The sequence below is a fragment of the Rutidosis leptorrhynchoides genome, chromosome 6, assembly GCF_046630445.1.
Source record: "Rutidosis leptorrhynchoides isolate AG116_Rl617_1_P2 chromosome 6, CSIRO_AGI_Rlap_v1, whole genome shotgun sequence".
In the NCBI taxonomy this organism is placed as follows: Eukaryota; Viridiplantae; Streptophyta; class Magnoliopsida; order Asterales; family Asteraceae; genus Rutidosis; species Rutidosis leptorrhynchoides.
Window position 1 is genome coordinate 8,223,279 of NC_092338.1, and position 17,254 is coordinate 8,240,532.

The window sequence follows — 17,254 nt, forward strand, 5'->3', positions numbered from 1 at the left end:
TTTGAATAATAATATGGGTTTCATAAGAGTCAAATGGTGATGTTTATTGAAATAAAAAAAAAACAGATAGATTCGATGCATGTATATATTATATCCATATATAATATGTGAAAAAGCAATAATGAATCTCAATTAAATTTCAATTAGGCATAGTAGGTGTCTTTATCTAGTTCACGGATATGTGATAGACAAAATTTAGAATAGAATATATATAATATACTAATACAATCATTAATATAATAATAATTTCTAATCGTGCAAAAATAAATTAGCAGCCATCGAATTGGCACTTTGTACCGATGGTTTTTACAGGTGCTATATTGCGCTACGTTAATATTTAATGGCGGATAAAAGTATTCCGAAAAATCCTAAACTTTCACAGTAATAATATTTATTTATTTTGGTCATTATGGTATAAAATTCGATCCTTAATTTGTTAAATGAAAATTACATCAACTGTCCCTCTCATTTCTGGGTAAAATATAAAAAGTGTTAAAATTTAATAACTAGATCTTAAATACATTTTTAGTAAGCCTAAAATTTATAGAACTCATTTTCGAATCACCGTTTATTTTAAAATTACATAAGTTCGAATTAAACTTCTCTAAATAATAATCAAAACGTCCAACGAGTATTACAACTATTAAATAATTATATTTAATATACTCTATACATATATTTATATTTATTTTTATATGTACACACATTTATACACAAATAATGGTTCGTGAATCATTGGAATTTAGTCGAGGTTAAATAAGTGTATGAACACAGTTTAAAATTCTTGAGATTCAACTTACAAACTTTGCTTATCGTGTCGGGAATATATAAAGTTTAAAGTTTAAATTTGGTCGAAAATTTTCGGGTTGTCACACAAAGAAGGTATCCAGGTGGACCCGGCAAAGATCGAAACCGTTGAAAAGTGGAAAACCCCAAAAACTCTGAAGCATATACGTCAATTTTTAGGATTGGCTGGTTACTACAGAAGATTCATCCAAGATTTCTCCAAAATAGCAAAACCCTTGACTGCATTAATGCATAAAGGGAAGAAATTTGAATGGAAGGATGAACAAGAGAAGGCGTTTCAATTATTGAAGAAAAAGCTAACTACGGCACCTATATTGTCATTTCCTGAAGGGAATGATGATTTTGTGATTTATTGTGACGCATCAAAGCAAGGTCTCGGTTGTGTATTAATGCAACGAACGAAGGTGATTGCTTATGCGTCTAGACAATTGAAGATTCACGAACAAAATTATACGACGCATGATTTGGAATTAGGCGCGGTTGTTTTTGCATTAAAGACTTGGAGGCACTACTTATATGGGGTCAAAAGTATTATATATACCGACCACAAAAGTCTTCAACACATATTTAATCAGAAACAACTGAATATGAGGCAGCGTAGGTGGATTGAATTGTTGAATGATTATGACTTTGAGATTCGTTACCACCCGGGGAAGGCAAATGTGGTAGCCGACGCCTTGAGCAGAAAGGACAGAGAACCCATTCGAGTAAAATCTATGAATATAATGATTCACACTAACCTTATTACTCAAATAAAGGAGGCGCAACAAGGAGTTTTAAAAGAGGGAAATTTAAAGGATGAAATACCCAAAGGATCGGAGAAGCATCTTAATATTTGAGAAGACGAAACCCGGTATAGGGCTGAAAGAATTTGGGTACCAAAATTTGGAGATATGAGAGAAATGGTACTTAGAGAAGCTCATAAAACCAGATACTCAATACATCCTGTAACGGGAAAGATGTACAAGGATCTCAAGAAACATTTTTGGTGGCCAGGTATGAAAGCCGATATTGCTAAATACGTAGGAGAATGTTTGACGTGTTCTAAGGTCAAAGCTGAGCATCAGAAACCATCAGGTCTACTTCAACAACCCGAAATCTCGGAATGGAAATGGGAAAACATTACCATGGATTTCATCACTAAATTGCCAAGGACTGCAAGTGATTTTGATACTATTTGGGTAATAGTTGATCGTCTCACCAAATCAGCACACTTCCTGCCAATAAGAGAAGATGACAAGATGGAGAAGTTATCACGACTGTATTTGAAGGAAGTCGTCTCCAGACATGGAATACCAATCTCTATTATCTCTGATAGGGATGGCTGATTTATTTCAAGATTCTGGCAGACATTACAGCAAGCATTAGGAACTCGTCTAGACATGAGTACTGCCTATCATCCACAAACTGATGGACAGAGCGAAAGGACGATACAAATGCTTGAAGACATGTTACAAGCATGTGTTATTGATTTCGGAAACAGTTGGAATCGACATCTACCGTTAGCAGAATTTTCCTACAACAACAGCTATCATTCAAGCATTGAGATGGCGCCGTTTGAAGCACTTTATGGTAGAAAGTGCAGGTCTCTGATTTGTTGGAGTGAAGTGGGGGATAGACAGATTACGGGTCCGGAGATAATACAAAAAACTACCGAGAAGATTATCCAAATTCAACAACGGTTGAAAACCGCCCAAAGTCGACAAAAGAGCTACGCCGACATTAAAAGAAAAGATATAGAATTTGAAATTGGAGAGATGGTCATGCTTAAGGTTGCACCTTGGAAAGGTGTTGTTCGATTTGGTAAACGAGGGAAATTAAATCCAAGGTATATTGGACCATTCAAGATTATTGATCGTGTCGGACCAGTAGCTTACCGACTTGAGTTACCTCAACAACTCGCGGCTGTACATAACACTTTCCACGTCTCGAATTTAAAGAAATGTTTTACTAAAGAAGATCTCACTATTCCGTTAGATGAAATCCAAATCAACGAAAAACTTCAATTCATCGAAGAACCTGTTGAAATAATGAATCGTGAGGTTAAAAGACTTAAGCAAAACAAGATACCAATTATTAAGGTTCGATGGAATGCTCGTAGAGGACCCGAGTTTACCTGGGAACGAGAAGATCAGATGAAGAAGAAATACCCGCATTTATTTCCAGAAGATACGTCAACACCTCCAACTGCTTAAAATTTCGGGACGAAATTTATTTAACGGGTAGGTACTGTAGTGACCCGAACTTTTCCATGTTTATATATATATTAAATGAAATTATTATTTACATGATTAAGTGTTTCCAACATGTTAAGCAATCAAACTTGTTAAGACTTGATTAATTGAAATAGGTTTCATATAGACAATTGACCACCCAAGTTGACCGGTGATTCACGAACGTTAAAACTTGTAAAAACTATATGATGACATATATATGGATATATATATATGGATATATATATATATATATATATATATATATATATATATATATATATATATATATATATATATATATATATATATATATATATATATATATATATATATATAGTTAACATGATATTATGATAAGTAAACATATCATTAAGTATATTAACAATGAACTACATATGTAAAAACAAGACTACTGACTTAATGATTTTGAAACGAGACATATATGTAACGATTATCGTTGTAACGACATTTAATGTATATATATCATATTAAGAGATATTCATACATCATAATATCATGATAATATAATAATTTAAAATCTCATTTGATATTATAAACATTGGGTTAACAACATTTAACAAGATCGTTAACCTAAAGGTTTCAAAACAACACTTACATGTAACGACTAACGATGACTTAACGACTCAGTTAAAATGTATATACATGTAGTGTTTTAATATGTATTCATACACTTTTGAAAGACTTCAAGACACTTATTAAAATACTTCCACTTAATAAAAATGCTTACAATTACATCCTCGTTCAGTTTCATCAACAATTCTACTCGTATGCACCCGTATTCGTACTCGTACAATACACAGCTTTTAGATGTATGTACTATTGGTATATACACTCCAATGATCAGATCTTAGCAGCCCATGTGAGTCGCCTAACACATGTGGGAACCATCATTTGGCAACTAGCATGAAATATCTCATAAAATTACAAAAATATGAGTAATCATTCATGACTTATTTACATGAAAACAAAATTACATATCCTTTATATCTAATCCATACACCAACGACCAAAAACACCTACAAACACTTTCATTCTTCAATTTTATTCATATAATTGATCTCTCTCAAGTTCTATCTTCAAGTTCTAAGTGTTCTTCATAAATTCTACAAGTACTAGTTTCATAAAATCAAGAATACTTCCAAGTTTGCTAGCTTACTTCCAATCTTGTAGAGTGATCATCCAACCTCAAGAAATCTTTCTTATTTACAGTAATATATCTTTCTAATACAAGGTAATACTCATATTCAAACTTTGATTCAATTTCTATAACTATAATAATCTTATTTCGAGTGGAAATCTTACTTGAACTTGTTTTCGTGTCATGATTCTGCTTCAAGAACTTTCAAGCCATCCAAAGATCCTTTGAAGCTAGATCCATTTTTCTCATTTCCAGTAGCTTTATCTAGAAAACTTGAGGTAGTAATGATGTTCATAACATCATTCGATTCATAGATATAAAGCTATCTTATTCGAAGGTTTAAACTTGTAATCACTAGAACATAGTTTAGTTAATTCTAAACTTGTTCGCAAACAAAAGTTAATCCTGCTAACTTGACTTTTAAAATCAACTAAACACATGTTCTATATCTATATGCTATGCTAACTTAATGATTTAAAACCTGGAAACACGAAGTACACGGTAAAACCGGACATACGCCGTCGTAGTAACACCGCGGGCTGTTTTGGGTTAGTTAATTAAAAACTATGATAAACTTTGATTTAAAAGTTATTCTTCTGGGAAAATGATTTTTCTTATGAACATGAAACTATATCCAAAAATCATGATTAAACTCAAAGTGGAAGTATGTTTTCTAAAATGGTCATCTAGACGTCGTTCTTTCGACTGAAATGACTACCTTTACAAAAATGACTTGTAACTTATATTTCTGACTATAAACCTATACTTTTTCTGTTTAGATTCATAAAATATAGTTCAATATGAAACCATAACAATTTGATTCACTCAAAACGGATTTAAAATGAAGAAGTTATGGGTAAAACAAGATTGGATAATTTTTCTTGTTGTAGCAACGTGAAAATTGGTAACAAATCTATATTAATCATATCCTAGCTAACTTATATTGTATTATACATGTATTCTAATATATTATGTAATCTTGGGATACCATAGACACGTATGCAAATATTTTGACATATCATATCGACCCATGTGTATATATTATTTGGAACAACCATAGACACTCTATATGCAGTAATGTGGGAGGTAGCTATACAGGGTTGAGGTTGATTCCAAAAAATATATATACTTTGAGTTGTGATCTAGCCTGAGACGTGTATACACTGGGTCGTGGATTGATTCAAGATAATATATATCAATTTTTTTTCTGTACATCTAACGTTAGACAACTAGTTGTAGGTTACTAATGAGGACAGCTGACTTAATAAACTTAAAACATCAAAATGTATTAAAAGTGTTGTAAATATATTTTGAATATACTTTGATATATATGTACATATTTGTTATAGGTTCGTGAATCGACCAGTGGCCAAGTCTTACTTCCCGACGAAGTAAAAATCTGTGAAAGTGAGTTATAGTCCCACTTTTAAAATCTAATATTTTTGGGATGAGAATACATGCAGGTTTTATAAATGATTTACAAAATAGACACAAGTATGTGAAACTACATTCTATGGTTGAATTATCGAAATCGAATATGCTCATTTTTATTTAGTCTGGTAATCTAAGAATTAGGGAACAGACACCCTAATTGACGTGAATCCTAAAGATAGATCTATTGGGCTTAACAAACCCCATCCAAAGTACCGGATGCTTTAGTACTTCGAAATTTATATCATATCCGAAGGGTGTCCCGGAATGATGGGGATATTCTTATATATGCATCTTGTTAATGTCGGTTACCAGGTGTTCACCATATGAATGAATTTTATCTCTATGTATGGGATGTATATTGAAATATGAAATCTTGTGGTCTATTATTATGATTTGATAATATATAGGTTAAACCTATAACTCACCAACATTTTTGTTGACGTTTTAAGCATGTTTATTCTCAGGTGATTATTAAGAGCTTCCGCTGTTGCATACTAAAATAAGGACAAGATTTGGAGTCCATGCTTGTATGATATTATGTAAAAACTGCATTCAAGAAACTTATTTTTGATGTAATATATTTGTATTGTAAACCATTATGTAATGCTCGTGTGTAAACGGTATATTTTAGATTATCATTATTTGATAATCTACGTAATTCTTTTTAAACCTTTATCGATAAAATAAAGGTTATGGTTGTTTTAAAAATGAATGCAGTCTTTGAAAAACGTCTCATATAGAGGTCAAAACCTCGCGACGAAATCAATTAATATGGAACGTTTATAATCAATATGAACGGGACATTTCACTTACACAAAAACTAACACTTGGCTCACTTAATCACACAAACGAACAAGTTATAAGCGTGCTAATAAATAAGGTTGTACCTTTAAACGCGTACGGAAAAACGGGGTGTTACAACAGAGGTCACAGTGTATATTTTATCATATTGCCCAGTGGGGGCCATGGATTTTGATGAGCAGAAGCAGTGAAAAAAAAACGAAAAAGAAAGAGGCAGGTTAGGGTTTATGGCTTTTCTGATACCATGTTAATCGATGGTATATTCCTTGATTAATGGTCAGCTCATTTACAGTACATAAATAGGGAAATACATCAAAACCTAATGGACTAAGGCTAGGCTAAATGGGCCCTTATAAGTACAGGCCAATACATAAATAATCCACTACAGCTAATAATGATAATCCGTCTAACACAACTATCATTACGGAACACCTAGGAATGAATTCGAAATAGAGATATTACTTGATGCACTCTTACCCCACCATTTGTATACACCATCCCAAACCTCCTTTGCATATTTACATGAAATAATAACATGTTCCACCGATTCTACATCCTTATCACACATGGGACAAAGATTAGAATCGATTTCAATGCCACGTTTCTCGAGTTCAAATCTAACTGGGACACGAGATCTCAAAACTCTCCACACAAAAATAGCTATTTCTTGCGGTATAAGTTTGTTTCTAATGGTTTCAACATCACTAGGATTCTCGGATAGAAATTTTTCGTCAATTTTCTTTGCAACCAACTTTGTTATATAATCTTCTTTCACATTTAGATTACACACCCACTTGCTGCTACCATCCTCAATCTTTGTGTTGCATGTGATTCTGTCCACCAGTCTTTTGCATTCCCCGATAAGCCTTCCTGAAAGATTCCTAATCCAGCTTCACGATACTATCACAGCTCCATTGACACTTGAACCCGATCACAGACCCGAACCTCCTTGTTACTTTCTAGTCTATAGAGTCTTGGGAAATCATCCCTAAGGCGAGTTGTCCCGAGCCAAAGGTCATCTCAAAACAAAATATCCCGACCGTCACCAATCTTTCTTTCAAAAAAACCTTCGATATTAATACCCATCTTGCAAAAATCTGCATCAACTTTAAGTATATTCCACCAAGCTGAACGATGTTTAACATGAAGTGAATTGTTAGAACCAAGATGCCCCAACCCCCCGTCCCGCCCATTTATACTTTTTATGACAATGACCCATAGGGAGTTTTGTTCAACCCTAAAGCGCCACCACCATTTCCCCAAAAGTGATAAGTTCTTGGATTATAATGACCCGATAATTAACCCACCCTCCCCGTAAGGACTAAGTATAGTCTCCCATTTGACCCATGCAAGTTTTGAATTATCCCCCGACCCGCCCCAGAAAAACTTACAGCGCATACTTTCGAGAAGGTTGAGGACGTTAGGGAGAGCACGAAACAATGAGAAGAAATATATGGGTAAACTACTAAGTACCACTTTAATGAAAGATAACCACACATCTAATGACAACGTTCTAGTAAGGTCGTAATCGTAGATTTAATATTTTTCGATAAATGTTCACTATTTTTTTTATCAAAAATGTCCACAAAAATCTTCAAAATTATATAATATAATTGTGATTATTACATACAATATTTTTGATTAAATGGGGGTTCCACCTGAAATGTCCCGTTCTTATTGATTAAAAACGTTCCATATTAATTGATTTTGTTGCGAGGTTTTGACCTCTATATGAGACGTTTTTTTTTCAAAGACTGCATTCATTTTTAAAACAAACCATAACCTTTATTTCATAAATAAAGGTTTAAAAAGCTTTACGTAGATTATCAAATAATGATAATCTAAAATATCCTGTTTACACACGACCATTACATAATGGTTTACAATACAAATATGTTACATCGAAATCAGTTTCTTGAATGCAGTTTTTACACAATATCATACAAACATGGACTCCAAATCTCATCCTTATTTTAGTATGCAACAGCGGAAGCTCTTAGTATTCACCTGAGAATAAACATGCTTTAAACGTCAACAAAAATGTTGGTGAGTTATAGGTTTAACCTATATATATCAAATCGTAACAATAGAGCACAAGATTTCTTATTTCAATACATATCCCATACATAGAGATAAAAATCATTCATATGGTGAACACCTGGTAATCGACATTAACAAGATGCATATATAAGAATATCCCCATCATTCCGGGACACCCTTCGGATATGATATAAATTTCGAAGTACTAAAGCATCCGGTACTTTGAATGGGGTTTGTTAGGCCCAATAGATCTATCTTTAGAATTCGCGTCAATTAGGGTGTCTGTTCCCTAATTCTTAGATTACCAGACTTAATAAAAAGGGGCATATTCGATTTCGATAATTCAACCATAGAATGTAGTTTCACGTACTTGTGTCTATTTTGTAAATCATTTATAAAACCTGCATGTATTTTCATCCCAAAAATATTAAATTTTAAAAGTGGGACTATAACTCACTTTCACAGATTTTTACTTCGTCGAGAAGTAAGACTTGGCCACTGGTTGATTCACGAACCTATAACAATATATACATATATATCAAAATATGTTCAAAATATATTTACAATACTTTTAATACATTTTGATGTTTTAAGTTTATTAAGTCAGCTGTCCTCGTTAGTAACCTACAACTAGTTGTCCACAGTTAGATGTACAGAAATAAATCGATAAATATTATCTTGAATCAATCCACGACCCAGTGTATACGTATCTTAGTATTGATCACAACTCAAACTATATATATATTTTGGAATCAACCTCAACCCTGTATAGCTAACTCCAACATTCACATATAGAGTGTCTATGGTTGTTCCGCAATATATATATAGATGGGTCGACATGATAGGTCGAAACATTGTATACGTGTCTATGGTATCTCAAGATTATATAATATACAATATAAGTTGATTAGGTTATAGTTGGAATAGATTTATTACTAACTTTCACGTAGGTAAAATGAGTAGTTTTTATCAATCTTGTTTTACTCGCCATTTCTTCATTTCTAATCCGTTTTGAGTGATTCCAGTGGCCACGGTTTCGTATTGAACTTAACTTTATGAATCTAAATAGAAAAAGTATAAGTTTATAGTCAGAAATACAAGTTACAAGTCGTTTTTGAAAGAGGTAGTCATTTCCGTCGAAAGAACGACATCTTGATGACCATTTTGAAAAACATACTTTCACTTTGAGTTTAACCATGATTTTTGGATATAGTTTCATGTTCATAAGAAAAATCATTTTTCCAGAAGTATAGCTTTTAAATCAAAGTTCTTCTTAGCTTTTAATTATCCCAACCAAAACAGCCCCCAGTTTTACTGCGACGGCGTATATCCAGTTTTATGGTGTTTATCGTGTTTTCGAGTTTTAAATCATTAAGTTAGCATATCATATAGATATAGAACATGTGTTTAGTTGATTTTAAAAGTCTAGTTAGAAGGATTAACTTTATTTGCGAACAAGTTTAGAATTAACTAAACTATGTTCTAGTGATTACAAGTTTATAACGTTGAATAAGACAGCTTTTTATGTATGAATCGAATGATGTTATGAACATCATTACTACCTAAAGTTCCTTGGATAAACCTACTGGAAATGAGAAAAATGGATCTAGATTCAAAGGATCCTTGGATGGCTTGAAAGTTCTTGAAGCAGAATCATGACACGAAAACAATTTCAAGTAAGATTTCCACTCGAAATAAGATTGTTATAGTTATAGAAATTGAATTAAAGTTTGAATATGATTATTACCTTGTATTAGAAATATAACCTACTGTAAGTAACAAAGGTTTCGTGATCTTGGATGATTACTTGGAATGGATTTAGAAAACTTGGAAGTAAACTTGCAATCTTGGAAGTATTCTTGATTTTATGAAACTAGAACTTTTGGAATTTATGAAGAACACTTAGAACTTGAAGATAGAACTTGAGAGAGATCAATTAGATGAAGAAAATTGAAGAATGAAAGTGTTTGTAGGTGTTTTTGGTCATTGGTGTATGGATTAGATATAAAGGATATGTAATTTTGTTTTCATGTAAATAAGTCATGAATGATTACTCATATTTTTGTAATTTTATGAGATATTTCATGCTAGTTGTCAAATGATGGTTCCCACATGTGTTAGGTGACTCACATGGGCTTCTAAAAGCTGATCATTGGAGTGTATATACCAATAGTACATACATCTAAAAGCTGTGTATTGTACGAGTACGAATACGGGTGCATACGAGTAGATTTGTTGATGAAACTGAACGAGGATGTAATTGTAAGCATTTTTGTTAAGTAGAAGTATTTTGATAAGTGTCTTGAAGTCTTTCAAAAGTGTATGAATACATATTAAAACACTACATGTATATACATTTTAACCGAGTCGCTAAGTCATCGTTAGTCGTTACATGTAAATGTTGTTTTGAAACCTTTAGGTTAACGATCTTGTTAAATGTTGTTAACCCAATATTTATAATATCAAATGAGATTTTAAATTATTATATTATCATGATATTATGATGTACGAATATCTCTTAATATGATCTATATACATTAAATGTCGTTACAACGATAATCGTTACATATATGTCTCGTTTTAAAATCATTAAGTTAGTAGTCTTATATTTACATATGTAGTTCATTGTTAATACACTTAATGATATATTTACTTATCATTTAACATAATTAACCAAGTGTATCAATATCTTAATATGATTCATATGTACCTAGTAAGACGTTATAACGATAATCGTTATATATATCGTTTTCGAGTTTCTTAATTTAATAGTCTCATTTTTATGTATATAACTCATTGTTAAAATACCTAATGAGATACATACTTATAATAAAATCATGTTAATTATATATATAACTATATATATGTCATCGTATAGTTTTTACAAGTTTTAACGTTCGTGAATCACCGGTCAACTTGGGTGGTCATTTGTCTATATGAAACCTATTCCAATTAATCAAGTCTTAATAATTTTGATTGCTTAACATGTTGGAAACACTTAATCATGTAAATATAAATTTCATTTAATATATATAAACATGGAAAAGTTCGGGTCACTACAGTACCTACCCGTTAAATAAATTTCGTCCCGAAATTTTAAGCTGTTGAAAGTGTTGACGAATCTTCTAGAAATAGATGCGGGTATTTCTTCTTCATCTAATCGTCATGCTCCCAGGTGAACTCGGGTCCTCTACGAGCATTCCATCGAACCTTAACAATCGGCATCTTGTTTTGTTTAAGTCTCTTAACCTCACGATCCATTATTTCGACGGGTTCTTCAATGAATTGAAGTTTTTCATTGATTTGGATTTCTGAGACGACCCGACCCAATCCATAGGGACGAATACAATAACATATGATAACATTGCGAGGTACTTGACCTCTATATGATACATTTTACAAACGTTGCATTTATTCTTAAAAGGCAAACTATCATTACATCAATATTTGACATTTTCGTCTAACATTTCATAATATCCAAATGACCTAATCTGTCATTTACTTATTTATATTCTCTATTGAACTCCAATGACTCGAATGCAACGTCTTTGTATCATGGCTTAAAAGGTCCCAAGTAGTATCCTTAACATGAGCTAATGCACAGCGGAAGACTTAATTCATACCTGAGAATAACATGCTTTAAAACGTCAACATAAAGTTGGTGAGATATATAGGTTTGATGCTAGCAGCGTTATAACAATGGAACACAAGATTTCATATATAAACATTTTAATAAAAATATTCTAAGTGGTTGAGCACTTGGTAACCATACTTAACATTTAATCACGTCGCATATTCACTTTATTATGAAATCTTACTACACCGTACCAAGGTGTAGTCACGAAACGAAGTACTGTGCAACCGTTGAATACTGGTCGTCCAGTCCGGTTGGGGTTGTCAGGCCCGATAGATCTATCAACAGGATTCGCGTTTACAATACCGCTGTAAATATTAGTTACCAAGCTACAGGGAAGTATGCCAGTGGTACAACTCAACGTAGAATATATTTTTCAGTTACTTGTGTCCATAGCGTAAAACATAAAATACATGTATTCTCATCCCGAAATATTTAGAGTTTAAAAGTGGGACTATATACTCACTTTTGTCTTGAAGATATGTAATTTCGACTTGGTCTCCGATTGATATCACGAACCTATCCATATATAATATATCAATACCTTTTCTTTTTAAACAATCGTCACATATATATACTTATAATACTTTTAATACTTTTAATAATTCCTTAGTCCGTAGTTAGCAGTCCGATGTTAGTAATTCAATTTTAATGGTTCATATTTAGTTGTTTAATAAACCTCCAATGAAATAAATAAAACCCCCATCGTATATGTATTGGTCGAGATTAATCTTGACCCATGGTACCGGTGTTGTCAAATGACGTGTTGCGTACATAAAGTACCGGTGTTGTCAAATGACGTGTTGCGTACAATCATGGGATCTTATGATTAATCTTCTCGTATTGTTTACGGGTGATCCTGAACCATATAAAATTAAATTATGAGTACATATGTATAAAATATCATGTTACTTTAGGAAGATGTGATTTATTTAATTTTCTCCAATTATTTTCGTGGCTAAACTAGTCTTGGATATCCGATTTTGTTTTGGTCATAATTTCTTCGTTACAACTCCGTTTTCGTTGATTCAACTTTCCACTTCCTTGGATCGAGTCCCTCTTTAAGAATATGAACTGTAAATACCTTAGTTTGTATTCGAAATCATAGGTCATAGGTCAAATTTTGGTGAAACTTATGAAGTTAATCATTTTTGTTACAAAAACATCATTTAATGACCATTTTTCTAAAAATACTTATACTATGAATTAAATCATGAAATTTTTATGTGTTAACATATTCATAAGAAATATCATTTTTCCAGAATATAAACCTCCAATTCAAAGTTCAAGATGGTTTTTAATTATCCAACCCAAAACAGCCCCCGGTTGCACTCCGACGTCATAAAAACAGTTTTTTAAGGTATTCTTTGAAAAACCAAGTTATACCTTGTTAAATTAGCATATATTTAAGTTATATTACAGGTCTTGAAGTATTTTAAAAGTTAAGTTAGAAGGATCTATTTAGTTTGCAAACAAGTTTGAAATCATTCAAACTATGTTTTTGTTGTTAAAATTGTATACCATACAATAAGATAGCTATATATATATGAATCGAATAAGGTTATGAACAAAGTTACTACCTCAAGTTACTTGGACAAGATTGCTGTAAAAGAGGAGTAAAAACCTAGAACCAAAAGAGTGATGAAATTGGATGAAAGATTGGAAGCAACTTAAGACATAAACTTGAATTGAAAGTTGTATTTTTGTAGTGTTTTTGTTGATCTTTTTATGGTGGTGTTTAAGGTGATTCTTGAGAGGATTTTTGCTGGAGTTCTTAGAGAGACATGAGGCTAGTAAGTGTGTGTGTTTAGCTAGAGAAATGATGTTCCAAAAATTGAAAATGGATGCATGTATTTATGGTGGTGTAAAAGGTGTATAAATTTGTAATTTTGTGAAAAGATCTTTTAATCATGTGAAATTGTCATACTAAATAACAAAAGTAGTTACCTTATACATAAGGCATGAACAAGGGCTGGTTGGTGGTGATTTGATGTGTATATACCAATAGTAAATATGTATAGAAGCTAGGTATGATACGAGTACTTATACTCTAGATATACGTATAGAAATCTTGTGAAAAATGGAATGAGGATTCAAATATAGCTATCTTTTGTGAATATACTTATATTGTTTTATGTATTTAAGTCTTTAAAAGTGATTAAATACATTATATATACGATATATGTATAAACATTATAGGTCGTAAGTATTTATGTCAAATAACGTTACGTATAGTTATCGTTTTGAAAGCTTAAGTTAGTAGTTTCAAAATATACTTATAACTTATTGTTATTAATACAAAATGAGATATTTAAACATCCTTAAATCATGTTAAATATGTATATATACATATATATACACAAACGTATAATTAACATATATTGTATAGTTCGTGATATCATCGGTCAAACTAGACGGTTAAACGTTATGTAAAACTCTTTTCAAAATCATAAATCTCAATAATTTAGATTGCTTATCATGTTGGTAAGTTTTAATTTATGTAAATATTAATCTTATAAGTGTAAAACGATCGGAAAAATCCGGGTCGTTACAGTACCCACCCGTTAAAGAAATTTCGTCCCGAAATTTGGTAGAGGTTGTCATAAATAACAATAGGAATGTTTTCATGACGAATATGAGGTATTAATAGAGTTTTATCATTATTGGAAGATATGGATAAAACGATTCGGTCATGTGAAGCGCACGAGTGAAGCTATCACAAAAGAATGAAATGAGTGAATATAGAATTGTTTTAACCGATGTCGAGATTAGGATTGATTTCCAGAATTTAAGGGATTTAAAGAAAATCTTATGTAATAAGATTTGGTTCTTCGATGATTTAGAAAACAGGATCTCCTTTGATTTAATGCGATAATCTGTTTCGATTTCTTTGTCGGATATTTCACTATAAATCCACCTCCTTCCCTTTCTTACTTCCATACCTCACATCTCTTACTCTTCCTCCTCTAATTCATACCTTAAGGTATCCTTTAAAATGCTTCATCCCGTTCTGATTTTTGTTATACTTCTAACTTTCATATCTTTCATTCTTCTCTTTCATCTACCGCTAGAAGAATCTATTCACTTTTATGATTTTCTTGGAATTATAATGTTTCTAATTCTCCCGTGTCTTTACGTCGCCATACGTATTGATACACACGGTTTGTAGTTTCTGGGTGGTTATTGGGTTTGATATCTTTCCTTATATTTCGATGCTCCTGCTTCTGTTTTCCATAATCATTGTCATCCATAGTTAATACTCTCTCCTATTTGCTGTAATCTATACCCCAATTTCTATTTTGGGACTTTGTCCCTTCGTTTCTTCTTCCCGTCCTTGAGTCAAGCGATCAATAGTTCGAAATTCGTAGGTATAAAATTCGGAATGAACATAGCTAATGCTCTAAGAAAGGAATGGTAATGGCACGATTTTGATTTGTCAAATTACCAGAATATCCAGGAAAATAGAACTATCAAGATGATTTGTTCTTAATATGTTTCGGAATTGGATAGAATGTAAAAGTCGTGTAACATGGCACATGATGACGGTACTGTGAATCATCATATTCCATTAGAAACTTAACATGACTTACTGTAATATAATGAAGTTGATCAAGTTTCATTATATTATACTAGTTCATGCATCAGTTCCCAACACTGCTTCAGAACATTCCTATTTTAAACTTGAAGGATTTAGAAACTAACACAGTTTCCTTTATATTGTAACGCAGATATTACAGAGAGATAAATGATTTCAGATAAGGATAGTGGTGAAAATATCTTCAGAAATATTGAGGATATTTATAATGAAAGATATGATAATATCTTGGAATTTCTAATGTCGAAGGATGATGATGAAGATTGACCCGTAAGGGTTTAGATTCAGAAGCAAGGTGTTTGCTACAGAATCGTCATAATTCTTTATGTACAAGTTTAGTCCTTGTAACTTGTTCAGAGTCTCCTTCATGGTTTGTTCAATCCGGTTTTCAGTACCAATTTTCTATCGAGCGTTCCTAACACTTCCTTCTTTTATCATCAACATTTGGTCATTAAGACCTTCTACAACATGCTGCTTCGTCAGTATTTTCAAAGTTATCGGATCTGGGTCATTGGTTATCAAACCAAGATGGTTTAAGGAGAATTGTATTTTTAGATGATTAAACGCTGATGGTAATATGATGGAATATAAAAGGTTCTCCGGTAACGATGGCGAAAGAACAACGTATATATATATATCGAGATTGTAATAAGAGTAGTCTTACTGAGATATCGAAGTGGAGCTGTGACAAAATTAGTTAATTGAAAAGGAATCGCGTGATTGTTTTTGCTAATGGATGATAAGGAATTCGATGCGGATACGTTTTAACTATAACTTCGAGTTCAAAAATTTTTAGGTGCATAACTGTATGCATAAATCTTTATTCCGTAGACGAGGTGCGGCTGGTTGAACTTCTCGATCGAGATGTTTTCAAGAATCATGAAAAGTTGTGAATGCGAATTGTAATCGTCAAGATACAAATGAGGTTTAAAATAGAATCAAGTGGCAAACTTGAAGGATTGTTTAGTTTCATATGTAATAATCATCATTTTAACTCATTTTTAATTGTCCAAAGTTAGCAGTCCAATAGTCCGATTGTCCAATGGTTCAATAAATTCATATATGAACTAAATATATAATATTCGAATTACTTAATACGTATCGTGACCCGTGTACTGGTCTCGGTGTCGATCATAACTCAAAGTATATATATATTTTGGAATCAACTCCGACCCTGTATAGCCAACTCCCACCTTCACATATAGAGTGTCTATGGTTGTTCCGAAATATATATATATAGATGGATCAATATGATAAGTCGAAACCTTGTATACGTGTCCCGTTATTTAAAATGCGTAAAATAAATAAATATATATCATGACCCATTATACAACGTGTTGTCTCAGAATTAATCCGACGTGTTGTTGTACATGTGTCCCGACGGTATGTAAAGTACAGAAATTAAAATTGCAAGAATGTAAATTGCGATAAATTAAATATTAATCAGTTAGCTGGGAACAGTTAGCCGGAATAGTTAGCGTGTAATCCTATCACAATTTCAATTAATTAATTCATCTGTTTCTAACAATTTTTATTTTGCCAATGTTTCTTCATTATGCCACTTGTTG

General features: G+C 32.2%; 1 protein-coding gene across 1 annotated transcript; it reads right to left on the reverse strand.

Annotated features, from left to right (window-relative positions):
* Positions 1 to 6,838: 6,838 nt before the first annotated feature.
* Positions 6,839 to 7,815, reverse strand: LOC139853410 (uncharacterized). The gene is made up of 3 exons (XM_071842804.1): positions 7,725 to 7,815; positions 7,485 to 7,544; positions 6,839 to 7,287 (listed from the first exon to the last, which is right to left on the reverse strand). The coding sequence occupies exons 1-3, from the start codon at positions 7,813 to 7,815 to the stop codon at positions 6,839 to 6,841; spliced, it is 600 nt and encodes a 199-aa protein (XP_071698905.1).
* Positions 7,816 to 17,254: the final 9,439 nt, after the last annotated feature.

Excerpts from the sequence above, each read along its gene's own strand:
- LOC139853410 (XM_071842804.1), bottom strand. The coding sequence starts at position 7,815 with ATGCGCTGTAAGTTTTTCTGGGGCGGGTCGGGGGATAATTCAAAACTT. Across the intron at positions 7,545-7,724 it reads ACTTAGTCCTTACGGGGAGG|CTTGGTGGAATATACTTAAA; the intron begins GTGGGTTAATTA and ends AACATCGTTCAG. Across the intron at positions 7,288-7,484 it reads GATGGGTATTAATATCGAAG|GAAGGCTTATCGGGGAATGC; the intron begins GTTTTTTTGAAA and ends GGAATCTTTCAG.